Genomic DNA, 12,966 nt, shown 5'->3' with positions numbered 1-12,966 from the left:
AATGCTTTCTTGTAAGATTCCACAAACTAAACGATCTCTCAGTGTAGGCCATCATTGAACTGACAATGCTTAGACAATCTCTTCAATTCAGCCAGGTATACTGAAATGGACTGCTCTTACTTTTGATTTGCTTATGAAACCTAGAGCGTTCTGCAATCAACAATGGTTTTGGTGTTAAATGTTTCCTGTATAAATTTTATGATATCAACAAAGCTTATTTCAGCTAGTTTGGTTGGAGCAGTTAAACTTCAAAGCAAACTGTATGCCCTTAAACCCAACACATTTAGCAACAGTGGTACTTATTTCTTATTGGTTATTTTATTTGCTTTAAAATACTGCTCAGTTTGCTCAGTATACATGAGCCAGTTATCCATTGTCCAATGGAACATGCCTGTATTTCTTTTGTCGCCAGCCATTTCAGTTTTTTCATGTAATTATTATCACCCGGTACTCACTAATTATGAAGCCAAGCATTTTTACATTTTCTGCCTTTTTTTTAAACTCAATCATGTTTTCCCTTCTGAAGAACACATACAGTGCCGTTTTTCTTTTACTTGACTGTTTCTCACGGCCCTTTTTAAAAAATTTGAACATCTCGCTACACTTCAACAGGTAGGTAGTTGTCTCAGGTTCATTTAAAATTTCCTCTAAAACATAAATACTAATTGAAAGGAAAACAGGAGAACTGGGAATGTGAATTTAACTTTGTCTTTTACTTTAAGCAAGGTGTACACACGTCTCACATGTAATGATGTGTGCAATTCACATATTTTTACTTATAACCTGTAATTAATTATTTAAACAAATAATGCTTAATAAAACAATATATTTACAATATTACACAAGTATTACTGACATATTAAATACACAACAGGTTACATCACTGATGATGTGTCCCGGCTCATCTAGGATGTGTCTCAGCGCACTGATAGTACACGAAGTAACAAAATCCTGTGGTTATGAGTTCAGTTCTGAAGGAGCTGCTACTATTGATTGGATACAGGTTTTGCATTGTAATCTGAGTGTTTTGCTTGGATAGGCTGAGACTCATTGCTTCAGATGGGGTCATGGGAAATGCATGGGATTAAATCAGTGCCAATCAAACTGAAAGTAATATATTTTACTTTATCTGGTCTCTAAGGAACTCTGAGTGATTGCAGATTCACATGTTGACAACTCGAATGCCATTTACAATTCCAACTGCTTAGTTTATTATTTGCAAATAAAAGTTGAATTTATGACTATTTGTATCCATTTTAAAATCACTCGGGGAAAGCAGTTTTGATCAAATACCCAGACTGCACTTGAACCAGGGAATACATTGAATTGATTATGCAGTTAAACACGTGAAAACCCTCGTCTGAATTCCTTGCATTTTAAGTGAGGAAATCATTATTGGTTTGTTATTGTTTGGTACTGTATAGACTTAATAAACTCTTAAATATGCGTTTTCATAGCTCTGACTGAAAATATAAGTACCTAGTTATATTTATGTGTTTAACAAAATGTTGTTACTCCATTCCTCTTACATAAAATGTTGTGCACCACTGTCTGAGATAATTTGCACTGAAATTTTTTGTTGGAATCTGGGGTGGTGTAGTACTTTTGTGTTGCATAATCACCCCTACATGGGATTGAAATCTGAATTTATGTCCTTCACTTTAATTTGTTCACTACCTCACAGACGGCTACATCAACAATTTGAGAGCTACAAGGAGCAGATCAGGAAGATTGGTGATGAAGCCCGGCGTTACCAGGGGGAACACAAGGATGATGCTCCAACTTGTGGGATCTGCCTTAAAACCAAGTTTGCTGATGGCTGTGGCCACATCTGCTCTTACTGCCAGACCAAATTTTGTGCCCGGTGTGGGGGTCGGGTTACTCTTCGCTCCAATAATGTGAGTACACCCAGCAATCTCTTATTGAGGTTGTGTTCAACGTTTATATTTGAGAATTGATTGATTATTTTGTGATTTTTGAATAGTTTTTCTGCTCAGGAACAGAATGTGGCAATGTATTTTAGCATAGTACAATGTCTTAAACAGAGCAAAAAGCAAGTAAGTCAGATTCTTATCTTTAGAATCTGAGTTGCTATTTTGCTACTATTCATCCTGGAGGAAAAACTATCTGCACAAATGTGCCTTGGCTGATTGTTTGGTCTCATTCATGAATTAATGAACAGATTTAATGTAACTTGGCCAGTCTGCTCATTATTCCTTGTAATGTTGAGGCTTGATTCTGTTTTATCTCACCCTTCATGGAGTGAAGTGGGCAGGCACTTCCAGGTTGAAAAGTGGGTGCAGTTGAAGTTTATCCTGGTTAGAATTCCTGGTTTAAAATGAATTTGATCAGGAAATTGAACGAGGGCCTATCATTGACTCCATCCTGAGAAATATTATTTTCTTTAAGAGCAGAAACAAAATAATGGAAAGATTATTACATGCCTGGAATTTCCTGTTTATGCAACAATTTTGGATAAACTATTAATCAAATTTATCTTGTGGAAAGAATTTTGGTATGCTCTTATTCACATCCTTCATGTTGTTAAATATCCTCACTGAATCCCTTTAAGAAGCCAATCATATGATTAAACCCTTGTATTACTTGTAATGAATGGATAGTTTCCAATGTAACAGGATATTGAGAGGGCATAATTCAGTTTGCTAAGGTGAAAGTGTTGGCCACCATTAGTAAAATTCTTACTTTTGTTTTAGACTTCTTAAATTTATCACAACTTTTTCCTTTAGTCATTCTTTTGTAACTTACCAAGCTAGCATGGTTAAAGACTGACAGTGCCTTTCACGATTGAGAAGCAAAGGAGAAAATATCAACACTGCAAAGGGCAAAAGGGGCATAGCTACTTATCAACTTTAATGAAATAAATAAATTCCATGTTGCAATCAAAAAGTATTTGTTGAAGTGCAGTCACCATCCAGATGAGGTACTACTTCGACTCAGGCCTAAGGGGCCAGCGTCGGGCACAATGACGGACTCTCCACTTCTCCCTCTCCCTCATCAGTGTGTTCAGTTCATTTACATTAGCTGCAAAGCTGTCTTCTAGGAGCGTGTTGACCATAGTCTTGGGAGGGCGCCCAGGGTTCATCCTCCCATGGTTGGGCTCCCATATGATGACCAGGCTGGCAGGTAGCTCAGGGTGGCGTAGACAGTGCCCCGCTAGTTGCAGTCTTCTCACCTTAATTTTAGTGGTGAGCATCGGTAGGTTGTCATGGAGCTTGACGTTCGTCATGTGCTGTTGCCAACTCGCGTCAAGAGCCAGCCGGAGCATTTGTGTATATCAACCATCTAGAGACTTTCACATAGTTTTGGTGAGTGTCCACGTCTCGCATCCGTACGTGAGAATGGACTCTATGACTGCTATAAAGATCCTCTTTTTAAGTCCAGGTGAAGGAAACAATGCAACCAATTACTTTGTAATGCGGAAGGATTATTCAATAATCTTTTTTTGTGGAGTCCCTTGAGAAAGATGATAGAATTCTTCACTAAGGTGGAGAGTGAAAAAACCATTGATTCTGCAAATATAATCCTGAGTCTAAATGATAAAGGTGCGAGTGAGACACAAGTTGGCTGTGATAGATAGGGAAATTTTATTTAAATGATTGATAGTGGAGAGGCAATGGTAAATGTTTAATGAAAGGGAGGAGAAGATGGCGTGACATAGCGCGCGTGGCCGCTCTGAAATGATATCGTATTTGTAAGTAGGTACTGTGCACAATCCTGATTTGATGGAGACAGATGTGAGAAGCACGGTGGAACATTGGGAGAAACTTCTGAAATGCCCACTTCGCTGCTGCTACTGTGCGATCGAGAATCTCCGAAGGGGAAGGCCCCAAATCTTCGGCTTTGCCTATTGCCTGTTGCCAGGATCGGGGTCGAAGTCGAAGCACTCGGCAGAGATGGTGCTCAGTGTCGGAGGCTCGAAGTTTTCGGACGGACTCAAGAGTCGGCTGTAGTCGGGTGCTTCCAGGGTACTGCATCGGCAAGTTTGCGGTGCTGGGAGCTCATGGCAGGGAGAGTTTTTGTTCCTTCTACCATCTGCGTGAGATGATGGGACTTTGGAGAGACTTGGGACTTTTTTTTACCGTGCCCATGGTCTGTTCTCTATCAAATTACAGTATTGCTTTGTACTGTTGTAACTATATGTTATAATTATGTTTTTCAGTCTTGGTTTGTCTTGTGTTTCTGTGATATCATTCTGGAGGAACATTGTATCGTTTCTTAATGCATGCATTACTAAATGACAATAAAAGAGGACTGCGTGTCCTCATAATCTAATGTTTAAAGAGTGTATGATGAATTAAAACAATAATTCATTCTAGGAACCTGTTGCAATTAGACATTGAGGGTTTGAGTAAGGTGAGGAAACTCCTCAGACAATGAGAGGGTGCATCATACCCAGGGACCCACATGCCTGGCAATAATACAGTGTTTGAAACAAAATTGTCCACATTACTGAATGTATTAGAACATACAATGTAGAACAGTACAGCACAGGAATAGGCTCCTTTATCCACCATGCTGAGCCAGACTAACTAAACTAATAATAAAATATCTAAGTAAACTAATACTTTCTACCAACACAATGTCCATATTCCTCTTTTCTCTGCACAATCTCAGAATTTCTTGACTGCTTCTATCATACTTTACTCCACCACCGTTTTTGGTAGACACCCACTGTTGCATGGGGCGACTGAGGAGAACCCAAGTGCAGGACACTGGCACGTCGACTGAGTTGGGGATGCTGGCGTAGACGTGAACGTAGCACAGCAAACCGGAGGAATCATGACAAGGAGACGGGATCTACAGGGACTATCTTGAAATTTAGAGCAGAACTTGGAACTAAACTTAGAACTAATGGTTCAAAGCAGACAAGAGACCAAAGTATCACACAAGAATAGACCAACAAACTGGCAACGTGTGTAGTGACACCATCATACTTATTTCACAGTCTCTGATGCAAACCAGGTGTACCATAATTAAGTAAACTAGGGCATAATCAGGGAGAAAGGAGCGTTAAAGGGGAACAACCAAACGGAACCATGACACCCACACTGCCCTGTTGTACATCTCCTTTGAATTTGCCCTTCCTCGCTTTAAATGACTGCCCACTAGTATTAGATATTTGAACCCTGGGGGAAAGATACCAGCTGGCTATCTATGCCTCTCATAATTTTATAAACCTCTATCCCCTTACCCTCCACCACTCCAAAGAAAACAATGCAAGTTTGTCCATTCTGTTTGTATAACACGTGCACTTTAATCCAGGAAGCATTCTAATATACCTCTTCTGTACCCTCTCAAAAGCTTCCATATCCTTTCTGTATAGTGGAAACCAGAATTACTCCAAATGAGGCCTAACTGAAGTTTTATAGAGAAGCAATATAAGTTTTTGATGAGTGAACTCAGTGCCATGACAAATAAAGGCAAGCAACCGAGGCACCTTCTCTACCACCCTATCAACCTGTGCCGTCACTATCAGGGAGCTCTGCACTTGGATCCCAAGATCCCTCTGAACATAACATTCTTAAGCGTCTTGCCAATGACAGTGCTCTGTCCCTTAATTTTATTTATTTAGAGATACAGCATAGAATAGGCCCTTCCAGCTCTTTGAGTTACGCCACCCAGCAACCCCTGACAACCCTGATTTAACCTAACCTAACCTAATCACAGAACAATTTACAATGATCTTTAAACCTACCCAGTACTTCTTTGGACTGTGGGAGGAAACTGGAGCACCTGGGAAAACCCACGAGTAGGATGCCAGTATTCCACTCCAACTCTGACACCCTAGCTGTAATAGCATGGTGCTAACTGCTGTGCTACTGTGGCACCCCAGTGCTTTACATCTGATGTCCCAAAGAGCAACACCTCACGTTTGGCCTGACTAGACTTCATTTGCCATTTTTCCACCCATATCTGCAACTGGTGCTGTATTCTTTGGCAATCACAGACTATCCACAACACCACCAATCCTTGCCTGCAAACTTACTAACCTTCCCATCAATTCCTCCCACCTGCTGACCTCTTGCTCTGATTTTCATCCTTCTACCATACTAGTTTAAATCTTTCCTAGTAGCGCTAGACACCTTTTTTTTACCAGGGTATTAGTGCCCCTCCAGTTTGTGTGGAATCTATCTTTCTTATACAAGTCACAGCTGCTTTTGAAGAGATCACAGTAATCCATGTAACTGAAGCCCTCCCTCCTGCATTAGCTCCTTAGCCATACACAAGTTATATCCCTGTTATTTGCTGCACCTGTACATGGCATTGGGAGTAATCCTGAGATTACCATTCAAAATTAATATATACACAGACACACATATTTTCAGCAATCTTTCTCTGAGTTGTTGAACTATCGGTTCAGCTTGAATTCAGAGATCATATAGCATTAATGGTACATTGAACTGATGTCATCTTAAGCAGTGGAAGTTCTGAACTAGCTTGAATGCTCAAAAAGAAATTAATACAAAAATATCAACTTTCTTGACTAATTTAATTGGAAACTGTGATAAATGTAAACAATCGAGGAAACCATCTGGCAAAGATTTTTATTTCTATATTTTCATGTTTTCAATTCTAAATTTAAGATAAGACAATGAAACATTATTTTCTGCTACAGTTGAACTAGGAACTGGGTGCAGTTCACTCACATTTTACTGTGGATTGGACTGTCTTCTATTGTAACGAAACCAAATCTTGATAAACCATCTTCCTTCCATTACATACTCCAGCCTAAGTAATAATGGGGAATTTCTTATTTTAAGCATATTCACAACCTAGCACCTGTTATTTTTTTTTAAGTTAGTGATAGATTTTTTATCCTGTTCACACACTAGTATGTGATAATTTTGTGAGGAGGGCTGAGAGCCATTCCCACATATAGAAATCCCAGATTTCATGTTAAATACTGTTGGCTGATAGCAAGAGGAGTCTACAAATGGAGTTCTACATTCCTGCTGTTTTCCTGTGTTTATGCTGATTAATCTGCTTCCAGATCCTGTGCCAAATTAAACCTGTATGTTGTGCAGGCACTGTGTGACAACCTATAATTACCGTTAATTTCACAGTTGACTGATCAGGGCATACGTTAAGTTCTATGTGGGGGTCTGGGCAAGAACATGAAAAGTTTGCAAATAGTACATATCTTAAGTATGACACTTGGAAGGATGAATGTATTCTAGAGCAATATTTTATGATTTCTTACTTGTAGACGTATCAGATTATTTTTACCTCCTTCTCCAACTCCAATCATATTTTGGAAACAGAACATTTGGGATACCTTGTGTGTTGTTCTTACAGTTTATATGGGTGTGTACCTTCTGATGTTAGTAATGATATATTGCCATTTCAGTCAATCCAATGATTGACAAGTAAGAAGTTAACCAAAAAATGATTAACAAGCAATATTAGTTCAGACAAGTTGGATAAAACAGGTGGAAACTTGAGTAACTCCATTACTGAGGACATATTATGACCAGGTTATAAACTACCATCAAGTTTTATTTAGGAAAAGCTGCAGCCTGCAATAGCAAACATCTTTTCACATTTGTAAATGAGTATATATGTCCCCTACTTTTTGGGAGGTGGGCGCTGAGGTGGTGGGGGGAAGTGGGGGGTTCAGTAGGGATTGGTTACATTCCTAGCAAATAGTCAGTTTTGTCTGTGCATGCATTAAGAAACACAAGTGGGGAAATATATTTTGTGTTTACTTATTTACTTTTATTACATTAATTCTATAAGTATGAATTTTAATCCACATCTCAATTTGGGTAGAGGTTCGTGAATTTTCAGAGGCAGTTTTCTGTTATCAAATAGGTTGGCTGTAATGGAAACCTTTCTATAGCAAAAATAGAAATGAAAGAAAATTGATAAAAATTAAATTGCAAACTTTGTCTTAAAATCTCTGAGGTCACCATGTATGACCTCTTCCTCCCAGAAGAGGGAGATCACGTTGTGAATTTATGACTGAAGCTCCTCCTTGCCAAGTTTCAGAACTTTAGCAGTTATACAACTTGTTTCTGTAATCTTCTTTTAGTTGGTGCATGACCTTGTCAGCTTCTTGTTGATCACAAGTGGTGGCAGGACCGTGGAATGAATTTCATGTCACTTGTACCAAATAGTCACTTGTAGGTATTGTGGTTAATTTGAAAATATCTATAATACATTCCCTCCAGCATGCACTGACTGCCTTCCTTTTCTTGATCAGTGAGATCTGCAGCAGTGCCAATATCAAGCAACCCCCATAGACCATGATTAGCAGCAAGTAGCTGGATTCCTATTTTTCTTTCTTCCACCATCTTCTCTCTAAGTCACCTAGTTGTTACTGGGTCTTGATCTTCAAGCATCTGTGAAGGTGTTGATTTTCTCTTGAGCCATGGGAGAGCCTTCTGTCCAAGAACTATATTTCCATAGAACCATAGAAACTACAGCACAGAAACAGGCTCTTTGGCCCTTCTTGGCTGTGCCGAACCATTTTCTGCCTAGTCCCACTGACCTGCACACGGACCATATCCCTCCATACACCTCCCATCCATGTATCTGTCCAATTTATTCTTAAATGTTAAAAAAGAACCCGCATTTACCACCTCGTCTGGCAGCTCATTCCATACTCCCACCACTCTCTGTGTGAAGAAGCCCCCCCTAATGTTCCCCTTAAACTTTTCCCCCTCACCCTTAACCCATGTTCTCTGGTTTTTTTCTCCCCTTGCCTCAGTGGAAAAAGCCTGCTTGCATTCACTCTATCTATACCCATCATAATTTTATATACCTCTATCAAATCTCCCCTCATTCTTCTACGCTCCAGGGAATAAAGTCCTAACCTATTCAACCTTTCTCTGTAACTGAGTTTCTCAAGTCCCGGCAACATCCTTGTAAACCTTCTCTGCACTCTTTCAACCTTATTTATATCCATCCTGTAATTTGGTGACCAAAACTGAACACAATACTCCAGATTTGACCTCACCAATGCCTTATACAACCTCATCATAACATTCCAGCTCTTATACTCAATACTTCGATTAATAAAGGCCAATGTACCAAAAGCTCTCTTTACGACCCTATCTACGTGTGATGACACTTTCAGGGAATTTTGTATCTGTATTCCCAGATCCCTCTGTTCCACTGCACTCCTCAGTGCCTTACCATTAACCCTGTATGTTCTACCTTGGTTTGTCCTTCCAACGTGCAATACCTCACACTTGTCAGTATTAAACTCCATCTGCCATTTTTCAGCCCATTTTTCCAGCTGGTCCAAGTCCCTCTGCAGGCTCTGAAAACCTTCCTCACTGTCTACTACACCTCCAATCTTTGTATCATCAGCAAACTTGCTGATCCAATTTACCACATTATCATCCAGATCATTGATATAGATGACAAATAACAATGGACCCAGCACTGATCCCTGTGGCACACCACTAGTCACAGGCCTCCACTCAGAGAAGCAGTTCTCTACCACCACTCTCTGGCTTCTTCCATCGAGCCAATGTCTAATCCAATTTACCACCTCTCCATGTATACCTAGCAACTGAATTTTCCTAACTAACCTCCCATGCGGGACCTTGTCAAAGGCCTTACTGAAGTCCATGTAGACAATATCCACTGCCTTCCCTTCATCCACTTTCCTGGTAACCTCCTCGAAAAACTCCAACAGATTGGTCAAACATGACCTACCACGCACAAAGCCATGTTGACTGTCCCTAATAAGCCCCTGTCTATCCAAATGCTTGTAGATTCTGTCTCTTAGTACTCCCTCCAATAACTTACCTACTACTGACATTAAACTCACCGGCCTATAATTTCCCAGATTACTTTTCGATCCTTTTTTAAACAACGGAACAACATGAGCCACTCTCCAATCCTCCGGCACTTCACCCGTAGACAGCGACATTTTAAAATTTCTGCCAGGGCCCCCGCAATTTCAACACTAGTCTCCTTCAAGGTCCGAGGGAACACTCTGTCAGTCCCGGGGATTTATCCACTTTAGTTTTCCTCAAGACAGCAAGCACCTCCTCCTTTTCAATCTGTACAGTTTCCATGGTCTCACTACTTGATTCTCTCAATTCCATAGATTTCATGCCAGCTTCCTTAGTAAATACAGACGCAAAAAACCTATTTAAGATCTCCCCCATTTCCTTTGGTTCCGCACAAAGCCGACCACTCTGATCTTCAAGAGGACCAATTTTATCCCTTACAATCCTTTTGCTCTTAACATACTTGTAAAAGCTCTTTGGATTATCCTTCACTTTGACTGCCAAGGCAACCTCATGTCTTCTTTTAGCCCTCCTGATTTCTTTCTTAAGTATTTTCTTGCACTTCTTATACTCCTCAAGCACCTGATTTACCCCCTGTTTCCTATACATTTCATACAACTCCCTCTTCTTCTTTATCAGAGTTGCAATATCCCTTGAGAACCAAGGTTCCTTATTCCTATTCAATTTGCCTTTAATCCTGACAGGAACATACAAACTCTGCACTCTCAAAATTTCCCCTTTGAAGGCTTCCCACCTACCAATCACATCTTTGCCAGAGAACAACCTGTCCCAATCCACGCTTTTTAGATCCTTTCTCATTTCTTCAAATTTGGCCTTCTTCCAGTACAGAACCTCAACCCTAGGACCAGATCTATCCTTGTCCATGATCAAATTGTAACTAATGGTGTTATGATCACTGGAACTAAAGTGCTCCCCTACACAGACTTCTGTCACTTGCCCTAATTTGTTTCCTAACAGGAGATCCAATATTGCATCTCCTCTAGTTGGTCCCTCTATATACTGATTTAGAAAACTATCCTGAACACATTTTACAAACTCTAAACCATCTAGACCCCTAACAGTATGGGAGTCCCAATCAATGTATGGAAAATTAAAATCCCCTACCACCACAACTTTATGTTTCCTGCAGTTGCCTGCTATCTCTCTGCAGATTTGCTCTTCCAAGTCTCGTTGACTATTGGGTGGTCTGTAATACAATCCCACTAATGTGGCCATACCTTTCCTGTTTCTCAGCTCCACCCATAAGGACTCAGTAGACAAGCCCTCTAATCTGTCCTGCCAGAGCACTGCTGTAATATTTTCCCTAACAAGCAATGCTACTCCCCCACCTTTCATTCCTCTGCCTCGATCACATCTGAAACATCGGAACCCTGGAATATTAAGCTGCCAGTCCTGCCCCTCCTGTAGCCAAGTTTCACTAATTGCTATAACATCATAATTCCACGTGTCAATCCATGCCCTCAACTCATCCGCCTTCCCCGCAATACTCCTAGCATTGAAATATATACACCTCAGAAGATTTCACTTAGTTAATTCTTGTACCTTCTGGTCATTTTCATCAAATTGACCCTGATGTTTCCAGGTATAGAGTCCAAGCCTTTTTACTGGGGCTAATTATGGCAAATCTCAGTAAGGGTCTGATATTTGGGCACTCTCGAGCTCCTTTGGTTAGACTGGTCAGGGTATCTGTTAGACACTGTCTGCAAAGACACTTTCCAGTCCTCTGAAGAAGTCATTGTCATTTGGAGATAGTAAGGCTCAAAGGTGAGAGGGATCAAGGAAAGGGAGAGAGGGTGGGTGGATATTCCTTACATAACTGTTGTCTTGATTAAATCTGACCTGCAGAATAGGTGATTGAGGATATGGGAGACTGGGTGCTCTGAACACCAGTGAAGATCTACCAATACCTTTGCTAAACATTTCTCTACATATTTTTCCAGCCCTCTTCCACAAAATGGCATTTATCCAATTATATACTGTACATAACAGTAAATTCCAGGCATAATTAATAAAGTTGTGCCTGCTGAGATTTAGAATCCCACATATCCACTAACAACGAATTTTAAAAGAACATAATTTGAAAGAATAGCCATGCATTCTTTTTTCTTTTTTTTTACCATGCATTCTCTAGGGAAGATGGATGCCCATTTAATACTAATTTGAAGGTGGAGAGATATTTTTGGATGGTTTACAAGCATAATTGAATGTGGCCTGAAAGAACCATTTAATACAATCAATTACTAATTTAGTTTGTTGGCTAATTTACTCATTGCTTTGTTGATATAATAACAATCTAAAATAAAATTGTTTCCTGGTAAGTTGTGTTGAAAATGTTTATAAAAGTTATTTTTGATAGAATTGATGTGAATCTTTCCATTCTCTTGATTAACATTTGCTCCTTTCTTCCTCTCTCATTCTCCTTTTCTCTTTGTTATGCTTCCTTGGATGCTTTCTAAAAGGAGGACAAAGTGGTTAGATTTTATGATTTTTCTATTTTAGGTTTTGATAATCTTTTATTAGCAAAGGAAAAATGTAAAAGAATTTCTGAAAAGCATTTGATTGAGTTGATTTTAAAATGCTGAAGTAGTATCCTGTAACTGTTATCAGAATTTATTGTTAACCTGAGATTGGGGATATAATATGCTAGACTTGAGTTTTATTTTATAAAGTGGGAGTGTTATTCTGGAAGGTACGGTGTTTTGGCCATTTCACTTACTGAAAGTAGGTCACTTGTAATCTAAAGTTTTAGAAAGTAGCTTTCTAACCACTGAGCAGAACTACCTAAGCACATAGACATTGGGACCCTATAATTGACAGTCACAATCTGCATTAACAGGGTTGGAGCTGCCTTCTGAGGTAGGACAATATCACAAATCCCTATACTATTCGGTACATTTGTAATATTCTATTTATTTGCCATGAGTCATGCAGCATGGAAGCAGGTCACTCAGCCCATTACATTCATGGTGACTAGTAGGCACCCATCCATAACAATCCCATCTTGCAGCACCTGGCACTTGGCCTCTCTGCTTGGTCAATTCACGCGCTTGTCCAGACATCTTAAATGTTCTTGTAATGCTTGTCCCTTCACCAGGACCCAGTTCCCACTCTCCACATCCACTCACAATGCAGTACCCATGCTCCCTACCTATGCATCAGAGGCCTGGTTCCTGCACTC

General features: G+C 39.9%; 1 protein-coding gene across 2 annotated transcripts in view; it reads left to right on the top strand.

Moving 5' to 3' along the window:
- Nucleotides 1-12,966, top strand: part of LOC134342316 (regulating synaptic membrane exocytosis protein 1-like) — a 622,982-nt gene that overhangs the window by 269,055 nt on the left and 340,961 nt on the right. For both annotated transcript variants that reach the window (XM_063040293.1, XM_063040291.1), the window contains exon 4: nt 1,685-1,898. In XM_063040293.1, the coding sequence (XP_062896363.1) occupies nt 1,685-1,898 (214 nt within the window). The remainder of the gene's footprint in view (nt 1-1,684; nt 1,899-12,966) is intronic.

This window comes from Mobula hypostoma, chromosome 2 (genome assembly GCF_963921235.1).
Source record: "Mobula hypostoma chromosome 2, sMobHyp1.1, whole genome shotgun sequence".
NCBI classification, from domain to species: domain Eukaryota; kingdom Metazoa; phylum Chordata; class Chondrichthyes; order Myliobatiformes; family Myliobatidae; genus Mobula; species Mobula hypostoma.
This window is presented reverse-complemented; position numbering and strand designations above follow the sequence as displayed.